Below are 13,283 nucleotides of genomic sequence, written 5' to 3' on the forward strand. Positions count from 1 at the left end.
ATTTCACAATAATGCTTCGGCAGAATGGTGAATACCTGAGTAGTGTTTGGATGAGGTTTTTCCTATTTACGAAGGAAGAATAAGGAAGGAATGCGAGTTTCAATACTGCGGTAAGTGGCATACATGTGCTCATGTGCACCTGTTGCCTACTTATTAATACACTTTTACTATTGAAGATGTGTAATTCACTTACTTCCGGTTTACATTTGTCGGCGTTAGCCACCTCGTACTGGAGTTTGGCTAGGACCTAATAATAATAATAATAATAATAATAATAATAATAATAATAATAATAATAATAATAATAATAATAATAATAATCCTGGATATGGAGGAAAATAATATATCACAGCAGGTAGTATACAACAGACAGGAATACAGAAAAATCATCAACAAAATTAAGGGATTCCAAGATCAAAGTAGCAAAAAACGGACCGGCAACAACTGGTCACGAGAACGTAAAGAAGCCCACTCCGAAAGGATGAAGAAGTACTGGGCCGATCGAAAGAGGAAGAACCGTAAATGAATGATGCTTAACGTGGTCCATAGTAGACCCATTCGAAAACAATAATAATAATACAACATTGGGTTACAACTTACGTGTTTGTTTCGGTGGTGTTAGTAATACAATAATAGTGGCCTCGATCTATTCTATTCTTTAAAGATACATTGTAAGGATATCAAAATTACTGTTAAAATTAGAGTGGAAGGATTGGTACGCTTGTAACAATCAAAATAGGTTTTAGGTTTATTACCACAGTATATTATTGGATATATTTCAGGATTTGGTGGTAAAGATATTAGTCATTTATTAGGTACCGTGTGATACTTGCAAGGAAGCATTTGTACAAAAAGAAAATCCTTAGCGTGGCTGAGTGGCTCAGACAATTTAGGCACTGGCCTTCTGACCCCAACTTGGCAGGTTCGATCCGGGCTCAGTTGGGTGGTATTTGAAGGTATGGAAACACGCCAGTCTCGTGTCGGTATATTTACTGGTACGAAAAAGAAATGCGGGGCATAATTCCGGCACCTCGGCGATTTCGATAACAAAAATAGTTAGTGAGACGTAAAATCATTAACATTAAACATTCTTCGTCTTCTTCTTCTTTTCTAGCCTATTTCAATCCACTGTTGGATATAGGCCTCTTCCATGTGCTTCCATCGTCTTCGGTCTTGAGCCACTTGGAACTAGCGTGTTCCAGCCAACAGCTTTATGTCGTCGAGCCATCTCTTCTGGGGTCTTCCAATGCCTCTCTTGTGTTCCCATGGTCTCCAGTGAACAATCCTAGAGGTCCACCTGTTGTAGTCTTGTCGAGCTACGTGTCCTACCCATTGCCATTTTAGTCTTGCTACTCTCTCTAGGATGTCTGTAACATTAAACATTATTGTTAGAAAATCCTTATCCATTCATTTCTTTCAAGAGTGGAGGTAATCTGCACGTTGCTACAAAAGATGTTGTTCATGTGTTCAAACTTGCTGAGATGTATTTCGGGGAGAACACATGTAATCGTTGAAGCTCGGTCATGAAAGAGAACATACCTAATGAAGTCACAGCTAAGTTGTATGAAACAATTTTTTTCCAAGTTTAAGCTCACATGCTTTAGATCTAAACTCAAAGGACGCGCACGACTATCGCTTTATTACTGTAATTTCATTACTGTACCTTAAAATGCGTGTCAGAGCCCGTCTGGTGGCATTGAAGTCTAAACAGTCTAACACCGTGGTTAGTCAGTTCGAGTCCCATTGGTCGAAAAAGAATTCAATATCATAATGTTTGCCGGCAAGGTAGGGGAGGTGATGGTATACAATATCCAATCATTAGATTGCGTGCCAAAAGCCTGGATTAAATTCCAAACCACTCCGCAATGCTCAAATCGAGTGAGGGCTTATGACGCTGTTGATGGTGATTCGTCCATCGGATAGGGAAGATAAGCCTCGAGCAGACCCCTTGGTGTTATTCGACAGGAGAAGGCTGTGTGCCGGCATCTGATTTCACCCTCTCCCTTCCTACTAGCATATATCACGTCATTCATTCATCTCATTAACTCCTCTGTTGAGGTTTACGTCAGGAAGGTCATCCGTTCATAAAAACTCGCCACGACACATTCATCTCACATCATATCCGATCCTGTAAAATAACGGAACAAGGGTTGAACAAACAAACAATCAAACAAACCTGAAAACACGTATAAATCGTGCTGTAGGAGAGTATAATGGAAACAGATTTGACCCTAGATCGGTCTAAAACAGCATTCGTAAACTGATACACCAGTGTTTCTTTAATAGTAAAATGAAGGACCTAATAGCTCTAATTGGTCAGTGTTGTTATTATTTCGATGTACGTTTAATTATCTCCTGTCCAATATTCCCGTTTCGGCTACTATTCTACAATAATGCATCGGGGTAGTGTAGTAACGTAAGATGGCCGCGGCAGCACGCTTCCGACTTCAGAATCCTGCTGCTCATTGCCAGTTTAATCTGTATGTCTGTGATCAAAAGCTACTAAAGAAAATATAACTTGTAAATTGCTTGTACAGTATTTTCCTCGCTAGCATTGAATAAATATCATGTAGGCCCCACACTATGGGTACATGGGTACTGAAGGGGTTAAAATGCTTTGTTAGCATTGTATATGTATTGCCTTCATTTACTTTAATCTAAAATGTCAACGAAGTTTCCTAACTATAAAAACAAATTTTGATCGTTATCCGAAAGCACTTTTCCCCATTTGTTCCGATTAACAGAAACTTTCATTTCTCCAAATGTCGGACCCCTGCAATTTTCCCTCTGACTAGTGTCAATAGATGATGGTTGCCTATTTGTGCGTCCTCTTAAAACAATGATCACCACCTTCCATTTATCAAATTAGGATCGCAAGTGTGCTTTGGTGGGGTCAGTGAGCGCATCATCTTCGGCGTATAGCGGAGTCCAATGAACACTCCGTTGCAAGTTCCGAGTGATTGTGTCCATGACGATGATAAATTCATGTCCTCAGCCTGAGATGGTGCAGCCGGGTGCAGCTTTGTTTAGGCACAACCGCAATGGAAGTGATCTGCACGTACAATTTCAGCCACATACCAGCCATCCTGCCACCCTTAAATATATGGCAGTACCGGGAATCGAACTTGGGCCATTTTAATTCTCAAAACCAGGTCAATTATAATATATATATCAAAGGACCAAGACTGGAACCAGTACAGGATTCAAATTTCAGTTGAGATGAGTTTAAACTAACTCGGTTGTTTACGTAACAAAGAGTAAGGTCAAAAGTATCATTAGGTCTAGCTAGAGACATAGATTTGTCTCACTACAAAAGTAACAAACATTCATAATACAAAAATATTTACCAGAAAATTGGGGAGCTTGACTTAATTAATACGATTGTGTTTGAATATGACATATCTTACGGTAATGAATGATATGCGTAGACAATAATCGGATTTAAGGGAGAAAAAGGAATAATGTTAACATTGTCTCATAAGGAGACGAGATAAGTAACAGATGTAACAGAACTAATTCAACTTCAATTGTAATTGGACAATCTGATAATACCTTAGTTAATATGATTTTGTATGAATAGAAAATATATTACGGTACTTAATAATATGCGTGGATAATAAGCTGATTAAGAAAGAAAAATGTTAACATATCCTCACAAGGTGTGGATATAATAACAAATTTAAACAAAAATTTTACTTGGATAATCTGATAATCTAGGGAGATCTGTACGAATACAGTACACAAGCATGCTAACATTCTACACTAATTTAATAGCAGGGTTAAATTGTCTTGCAGCTAGATGTCATCACAATACAACTTTTCCACAACATTTTATTAACCTTTTACTTAAATAATAGCGAAATTGGCGCTGATTTTATGTCTACAGGAAGTCTCTTTAAAGCCTGTATTCCAGAGAATGCAAAACTACTTTTACCATATTTTACAGAGTGAATATTAACAAGAGCTAGATGATCAGCATAACTTGTTTCATATGGTCAGTTATCAGAATTGAGGAAATAGGTGGTATTATGTGCCGGTAGTTCTGTGTTGCGTTTTATTTTATGCATGAATATAACAGGTACGAGTTCTGCGTTCATACTAAGTTAAGTGGTGGAAGTTTGTCCTTAATATACAAGTCTTTCAATGGCATACAGTAAGGAAATTGAACATATTTTTACTGCCCTATTTTGCACTACTGGTATAATCAGCTCATTAAGTATGATTTGTTACAGTGAGACGAAATTATACTCATGTATTGCAGATGTTGCCAGAAATGTCCAAGTTTCATCAAAGCACTCGGTTACTGCTTTTTCCGTGGCATGCCCGATCTTTTGTTCATGTACCTATTGGATATGGTCGATTGATAACTTGCCTGTCGGAGTTCTCCACCAGCCTTCATTCATGAATTATGGAGTCACATACAAGCAGCCTGTGAGATAATTTCCTATGTATATTTGATTCAATGCTACGGCATAGAACAATATCACTAGAGGTCATTGGAGCTTAACTGTGCTGAATGGCTCAGGCATTGAGAGCTAGATTTCTGACACGTAATTTGCATATTCGTGAGTGTAGATTCTATTGATTGGCCATCTATACTAATTGCAAACAGTAGGCGTACAGAAGATATGCACTTTGATTGAAACAAACGGTGCACTAATAAGTAGGCTACCATCTTAAAGTTTATGAAAGGAAAATTCTGTCGCAAAACTGAAGTCCACTTGTTAATTAATGGACTGAAAAACAAATTGAAAAGAAATGTCTACTTCCTGTTGGTGAACAAACCGCCGAAGCCGATTACAAGATCGCTGATAATATGATCTCAAAAATGGATGTGGACTAATGGCAAAAATGAGTGAAATTGGACTAGACAAAAGAGTGACTGAATGGGTTGCTATATTTCTAGAAAATAGATCTCAGAGAATTAGAGTAGGCGAAGTTTATCTCATCCTGTAATAATTAAGAGGGGAATTCCACAAGGCTGAATCATTGGACCTTTATGTTTCCTTATATAGATAATATGAGTAAAGGAGTGGAATCAGAGGTAAGGCTTTTGCGGATGATGTTATTCTCTATAGAGTAATAAATAAATTACAAAATTGTGAGCAACTGCAAAATGACCTCGATAATATTATGAGATGGATAGTAGCCAATGGTATGTTGATAAACGGGGTTAAAAGTCAGGTTGTGAGTTTCAGAAATAGGAATAGTCCTCTGAGTTTTAATTACTGCGTTGATGGGGTGAAATGTGCTTTTGGGGATGATTGTAAGTCTCTGGGTGTTAATAAAAGGAAAGATCTTCATTGGGGTAATCACATACATTGGATTGTAAATAAAGGATACAGATGTGTGTACATGGTTATGAGGGTGTTTAGGAGTTGTAGTAAGGATGTGAAGGAGAGGTCTTATAAGTCTCTGGTAAGACCCCAACTAGAGTATTGTTCCAGTGTATGGGACCCTCACCAGGATTACTTAATTCAAGAACTGGGAAAATCCAAAGAAAAGCAGCTCGATTTGTTCTGGGCGATTTCCAACAAAAGAGTAGCGTTACAAAAATGTTGCAAAGTTTTGGTTGGGAAGAACTGGGAGAAAGGAGACGAGCTGCTCGACTGAATGGTATGTTCCGAGCTGTCAGCGGAGAAATGGCGTGGGTTGACATTAGTGGATGAATATGAAGATACCGGTACCGAGTTCGATAGCTGCAGTCGCTTAAGTGCGGTCAGTATCCAGTATTCGGGAGATAGTAGGTTCGAACCCCACTGTCGGCAGCCTTGAAAATGGTTTTCCGTGGTTTCCCATTTTCACACCAGGCAAATGCTGGGGCTGTACCTTAATTAAGGCCACGGCCGCTTCCTTCCAATTCCTAGCCCTTTCCTGTCCCATCGTCGCCATAAGACCTATCTGTGTCAGTGCGACGTAAAACAACTAGCAAAAAAAAAAAAAGAATATGAAGTTAAAGTTGGAATGCAAGAGGACAAATTGGGGCAAATATTCATTTATACTAAGGGGAGTTAGGTATTGGAATAACTTACCAAGGGAGATGTTCAGTAAATTTGTCAATGTCAATGTGATCATTTAAGAAAAGGCTAGGAAAACAACAGATAGGGAATCCTCCACCTGGGCGGCTGCCCTAAATGCGGATCAGTATAAATAGATTCTATTTTAGTTGTACGTGAACATATATGTTTAATCTAGATATTCCTGCTGGTATTAATAAAATATCCATTCGCCTTTCACTAATGAGTTGATAAATTTCACCTAAGTGAGAGAACTCTTTAACAAATTAGTGCGATCTATATTTGTTTGAGTAACTATACACTGTTCATCACAATTAGACCTGTATTTATATAGTCTGCGCCGGTCAGCATTAAATTCTTTGGCAGCGAGTATAACCTCATTCAAGGAGAACTAGACAGGGTCTATGAAGGCCCTGAAAATTTTGGACGTTAGGCCTTCTTGTTAATTTTTCTTCACGATTATAGAAAATACATATTTAAGATAATCATCTCTTTCTCACTTTTCAAATTTCACTATGGAAGGGAGAAACCCTTTAGAACGTTTTGTCAATGCCTTGGCAAATGTTGTGGAAGGTCCCGTTGTTTGGTTTAGAGGTAGATCATTTTCAAGTAAATGCTCATTGTATGTTGCTCCAGGTTTGTTTATCGTGTTCTTCTAAATGTATATATTTTATTTTTAGAGACTATAGTCGTGCCGAATCAGAAGAATTACAATTGGTATCATCGTCAGTACCGCCGTGTACCAACTATTGATCAGTGCTACACTGATGATATGATGTGTTACTTTGAGGCTAATCACCAGTTTAAAAGAGACAGGTAATTAAAGATGCAAATCATTTGCACTTGAGTTTTCAGTCTTTGTATTTGTTCAGCTTATCGCACTCCAACCCTAGTAAGATATTTACTTCTGTGTCACAGGACAATTCTGTTGACGTTTCTGGGTTCTGGAGGTCTCTAGGCTATTTATGCATGCTTAGTTCCCATATCTGCAATTCAGTTGCATGATTCCAGTGAACCTCTGATGATCTTTATTTCAGTTTAATACAGGACTTCGTCAAGCTCATCCAGGTCTCCTGTTTGTGTTTCATCCAGAGCATAAGCACAAGTGTAATAATAATACTAATAATGTTATTGGCTTTACGTCTCACTAACTACTTTGACGGTTTTCGGAGACGCCGAGGTGCCGGAATTTAGTCCCGCGCGAGCTCTTTTACATGCCATTAAATCTACCGACACGAGGCTGACGTATTTGAGCACCTTCAAATATCACCGGACTGAACCGGGATCGAACCTGCAAAGTTGGTTTCAACCGTCTAAGCCACTCAGCCCAGCTAGCAAGAGTGTCTACTGGTTTTTAATGTTCTCTTCTCATTTCCAAGTCGTCATCTTGTAGGCCTACTAAATCCTCATCAGCTGTGTGTTGTCATTAGCGCTGTGAAGAGGAAGTCGTCCTCTTGTTGATTGAATTGGATAATATGGTTACAGTGCTGCTCCGATGATCTCTGGTACTACCAATGGAGGCAAAGCTGTTACAGAGCTTTGGAGGTTAACCGGAGGGCCGCCTCCTGTTCGCAACACTAGTTTCAACTGTACGGACGTATTGGGTTGTAATTTCAAACTTATGCCCATGAATGTAGGCACCCTGTAAAAGGCTTTGCCTACTTACACAGAAATTGGTCTATATCACTGATATTCCATACAGTACCCCTTAACAAAGAATGTATAGTCATTCAGAAGAATGATTGCATCTGTGCATTAAAATCTTTTATCAAGAAATTAATTATCATTGACATATAAGTCATATCTCATTTAGATACAACCTCTGTGAATACTCACAAAAAATACCTACATAGGTTCAATTGTTTCTCAGAAAAGTGTAGGTCTTACCCGTGAAGAATTTATACACTATCCTGCGTTTTTTATTATTATACTATTTGGAGCTTCCGTGACTTAGGCGGCAGTGCACCGACCTCTCACTGCTGGGTTCGGTAGTTCGAATCCCAGTTACCCCCATGTGAGATTTGTGCTGGACAAAGCGGAGGCAGGACAGGTTTTTCTGTAGGAACTCCGGTTTTCCCTGTCATTTTTCATTCCAGCAACACACTGAAATATAATTTAATTTCATCTGTTAGTCACTTATCATTATCCCAGAGGTGTGCGACAGGCTTTGGCAGCCGGCACAATTCCTATTCTAGCCGCTAGATTGAGGCTTCATTTATTCTATTCCTGACCCAGTCGAATGACTAGAAACAAGCTGAGGATTTGCATTATTATACTATATCTCCATTCTTTTCCACAGTATAATGGATAATATGGATTTTAAAAGTTTCAGTATATTAGGTGAAAAGTGTAATAATGCTATTTTGCTTTACGTCCCACTAACTACTTTTACGGTCTTCGGAGACACCGAGGTGCCGAAATTTAGTCTCGCAGGAGTTCTTTTACGTGCCAGTAAATCTACCAACACGAGGCTGACGTATTTGAACACCTCCAAATACCACCGGACTGAGCCAGGATCGAACCTGCCAAGTGGGTGTCAGAAAGCCAGCGCCTCAACCGTCTGAGCCACTCAGTCCGGCGGTGAAAAGTTTAACAGTAATATGTATTACATTCAATTATTATTATTATTATGGAAATATTCCCATTACATTGGTGTCAGAATACAGTAGGTTCAATTTACTTTTGAATTCGCTTTTAATTTCTCAGTATACTGTATGTCAAAAATGTGAAAGATGTAACCAGAAATGTAGGATGATTAGTTATGAGCTGTCGGAGGAGTTCAAGTCTTTAAGCGTTGCGCTGTACAATGTGGCACAATTGAATCGGAATCAATCACCACTGATCTGCATTTTAGGGCAGATGCCCAGGTGGCAGATTCCATATCTTTTTTTTTTTTGTTTTTTTTGTTTACCTATTTTTTCAATAACTGCAAAGAATTTGGTAATTTGTCCCCTTGAATTCCAAGCTCTGAGTGAAAGTGCTCCTCCACTCCGTTAAGGACACTAAAAACTTTCAACTGTTCGCAAGAGTATGGGTTGTATGTAAGGTTCAATGAAAGAGGATATAACTACTACAGTATTGTAGCCAGGATCAGTTGATGGGGGAGGGTTATAGTTACGAAATGTTGATAGAACGCAATGAAGGTGGTTGTGCATTTGTGGTGTGTGCATTCAAGACTTGTCATTGTAAGGACACTGATACAAGTGAATTATGTTGATATTCAGATTGCAGTACCAGTACACTACAAAATCTTACATTAAAATACAGTACTAGAACCATATGATCAAGGTCAACAGTTTTACAGCGAATGGTACGGTATGTTCATTTTACTATCTAAAATGCAATTTTCGAGGCTTCAACAGATATGTTGGTTCTACAATTATGTCTCTGAATGTTTATTTAGTTTATTATTTATTGTCAGTTTCTGTTTATTTCCTTTTTGTAAATATTCCATGTTGGGGGCTTCTAACCTTGGCTAAGTGAACTACTACTACTACTACTACTACTACTACTACTAGTTTTCATTCCATCCCTAATGGGGATGGCGGGCCTCCAAGATGGTAACACCGTATCTCAGACCAGGGAGATTTTATCCATTGAAAGAGATGTTCGGTGAAGGTGAGGGGGTTGGCGACCGTTGTCTATACAAGGAAGGGTTCCGGTATTCGTCTTAGTAGAGGAGAATGGAATACTATGATAAACCATTCTCAGGACTGCCGACGGTGGGGACCAGCACGGAGAATATAATTCTGTCCAATAGCGATGAGGACAGGAGCCAGTTTATGGAATCTGATCCACCAGACGTACACTCACACACCAAAAGGCCGCGCGGTTTGGGTTACGTTGCTATCAGCTTGGTATCTATAATACTGCCCAATAATTCAAGTATTAACGTAACAGAGGGGCGTAGTTTCACGCAATATTAGCAATAAGTTACATATTTCCTGTAAAAATGCGCGTTCATTTTCCCTGTTCCAAGTTCAAACTTTTCAATCAATCGGAGGCTCTCCGGAGGCACCGATTGAAAGCGCCAGAGCCTCCTCTCCGTAAACAACCGCTCTGTTAACAGCGCTAGTTGTCATCAGGATGATAATGATTCTTGTTCTCAGCAACATTGCAAAGAGTGGGGGTACTGAGCCCATATCATTCTCGTAGCTTCCGTAGCCAAGATATTCTCCTCCTTCTCATATTTGTCCTTCCTTCAAGCTGAAGGAGTCTATATTTATCATTTCAAATAATTTTGAAAAGGAGTGGTGCTACAACACAGCCTTTCCTCACCCCTTGCGTTATTTCAGTAGCACAGGTGTTGGTGTTATCAACTGTAACTGATGCGTTCTGATTCCAACACAGGTTGGCAATAATTCATATATCGCATCATCCATAGAAGATGGTTGTCTAGTTGTACTTCCTCTTGAAACAATCACCACCGCCACCTCTTATCATCCAGGCCAGTATCATGTAGGATATGTTTCACATGGTTTCTTCTTCTTCTTCTTCTTTTTTTTAATTTAAAAAAATCAATAAAACAAGCATACACTGTACATCTACAGCCATATCTGTGCATCTTAGCACCAAAACCTGTATTTCCAGCAGTGCCCCTCTGGTGCCAAATCCATTTTGGAATCCAAACTGGGCCCTGCCTATGTATGATTCACATCTGCTGTATATTCATGCATGTGCAGTATTATTTTAACTACAAGAAAAAGAAGAAAATGAAGACTGTGTAAGTCCAGGATCCGCCAGCACGGGTGAGCACGGGCTCAACGGCTGCTGTTCGTGCGTCTATATGATGTCATGTATGACGTGTTTAGAAAGTTGAGGTTTGCAATCATGGCGGATAATTCGGAGGGATGTGTAGCGGCAGTTAAATGTATAAATTAAAACAATTTTGTGATACACAAATGTTTTAAAAACTTTTTAAAATGTTTTCAACTTTATATTTTATAACTTGTCTAATGTCTGTTTAGATATAATTTATCTTCCAAGCTGAAGATGAAACATTTACTTGACTAATTAAGTGTTTTTATTGATAAGGCAAAAAATAATAAATATATTGAAAAGTGGGAACTCTCTCAATTATAAGTAAAAGTTTTCATTTTGATCTTCCCTTTTTGTAGCATTCTTTCTCTACCCAAATGGACCCAGCGAAATGGTGTTTTCTATTTCCCTCCCTACAAAGTCACCAATACCACCTAGTTGTTTCCTCTATTCGCACATACCAAAACCCTCTTCTGATTGGTGTTCCTTTCATACATGATTTCCTCTTCAGTATCTGTTTGGAAAATAGGGTATGTTCTATTTTGTATTTTTGCAAAGCACATTGCATGAAAGAGATGTCAACATGGAAGAAGGACTTTAATGGTGTTCCTTATCATGAATACCCTATATATGCTCCAACTCTTCACACCAAGACACAGTCTTTCCCCAGAGAAGTATACGAAGGTTGGGGCATAAGTCATGACAACATTTTTTTCATTATTTTTTTCTCCATGAATGGGGGATCTACCAGACAAATGGAAATATACTGATGGGAGTGAGGAACGTAAGGTGCTGTGGAATATATGAATAATGCAGAGTAGGTTTACCAGGTGTACGATATAAAGCAAGGAAACTGTCAGTCATGAAGTCCTAATACTACATAATGTTTATTCTTGGAGTGTACAGTAAACTTTGTGGTAAACCCTCAGAGTAGTCCCCTAGATTGTCCGCAACACGTTGCCGACAGTGCAAAAATTTGCCTCACCTTGTGTGAATTTTGCAGTCTCATGTTTCACTTTGTTGACAGTATCCTCTCGTGTCCCAAACTATCTCCTATGCTATGGTTCTTTCACCTTGTGGATGAGGTCATACTCGCAGGAGACAGGTCCTGTGAGAATGGCGGGCGTTCAAGCACTTCTTCGAGTACTTCCCTCTCCAGCTCTGACGTTGCCTCCATACAGGCTCCATTGCATGTGGTTTGGCATTGTCAAGGTGGATGACTTATAACTTGAGTAGTGTCCATCTTCTGTGTCCATGAACTGGGTGGGTATTTACTGCACATGACGCATCAGTCCAGACACTAACAGGTCTTCCAGACTGTTGCACGTTGCTGCTTGTTTCATGGCCGTGCTGAAATGCTTCTGCCCATCTCCCAACGGTTTGGTATGGAAGGGCATTATTCCCCACATGCAGCCCTGGTGAATGGCCGGTTTGATCTACAAATGCTGTTCTTGCCTTGTCACATCCATTCTGCACGGAGCCTGACTACTACAGTCCCATCACCCTGTGCATGGTACCTGACTAACGAATCGTCATCTTATGCTGTGTCCATGTGCTATGAGTGTCATACCTTCCAGGACATATGACAGTTGGTAGCACAATGAAAATGTGAGCAGAAAAAGTAGTTATATAACTTTGTTTATTATTGAAGTAAAAGTTTATAGCAGTTGCTTAACTGCAAAACCATATGTATCAACTGAAGTGCTTACTGTTGATACATTCTGACATTTATTTGAGGTATTCCAAGTTACAAATTATATATTCTTAAATTGATGAGGACCTGGGATTTGACCAGCTGGTGGAGGAAAGAGCTCCAGTAAATAAATATATATATATACAATACGTTGTTCTTACATGTTTTCACAAATTTTTGGTTGTGGAGTGCAGCTTTTGCCAGGGAGGACTGGAAGTGTGTGTAGTTATTCTATATCTTTTGTTGTGATGTGGATTGCGGTTAGTCGGGTTAACTTTTTATGTGTCTTTTTATGTGATTGTCGCTTGTTCTGTAATTTAGTATTCCGTTCCCTCTTTGCGAAAAATGAAGTCACCATGGAAGTTAGAAGATAGCGCCTAAAAGATCACATAGTTTGTGTTTATTCTTTCCTGGTTACTAACCTTTCAACTCGTGGTCACATTTTTAATCAAACAAAATTTATCAGTAGAAATGTCACAGAGTAACATCTTATGGAAAATGTTGTATGCTAATAGTTATATTTCTGTATCAGAATGTATTTGTCAGATAAGACTTTACGACCAACAACATGGCTACTAGTTATCTTCACTTCACTAGTTCCACCTTTCAACATTACAATATTACTTTACGGCCAGCATCATGGCCGCTAGTAGGCCATAGAGATAACTTAAATTATTATATAAATAAGTGCTTTCCAGTGATGAGGGAAAACAAGGGTCCATCTGGCTCCGGATGGTAGCACCCTGTAAGGGCCCCTGCCTAGGGTTACTAGGTGAAACCTGGTCAACGGTCTCAAAGGCGGAAGAGGAATCTGA

At 39.1% G+C, this 13,283-nt stretch overlaps 1 protein-coding gene across 2 annotated transcripts in view; it reads left to right on the forward strand.

The window, feature by feature from the left end:
* Nucleotides 1–6,379: 6,379 nt before the first annotated feature.
* Nucleotides 6,380–13,283, forward strand: part of ND-PDSW (NADH dehydrogenase (ubiquinone) PDSW subunit) — a 61,201-nt gene continuing 54,297 nt past the window's right edge. For both annotated transcript variants that reach the window (XM_067149016.2, XM_067149017.2), the window contains exons 1-2: nucleotides 6,380–6,611; nucleotides 6,698–6,833. In XM_067149016.2, coding sequence (XP_067005117.1) covers nucleotides 6,533–6,611; nucleotides 6,698–6,833 — 215 coding nt within the window. In that variant the 5' untranslated portion in view covers nucleotides 6,380–6,532. The remainder of the gene's footprint in view (nucleotides 6,612–6,697; nucleotides 6,834–13,283) is intronic.

This window comes from Anabrus simplex, chromosome 6, assembly GCF_040414725.1.
Source record: "Anabrus simplex isolate iqAnaSimp1 chromosome 6, ASM4041472v1, whole genome shotgun sequence".
Lineage (NCBI taxonomy): Eukaryota > Metazoa > Arthropoda > Insecta > Orthoptera > Tettigoniidae > Anabrus > Anabrus simplex.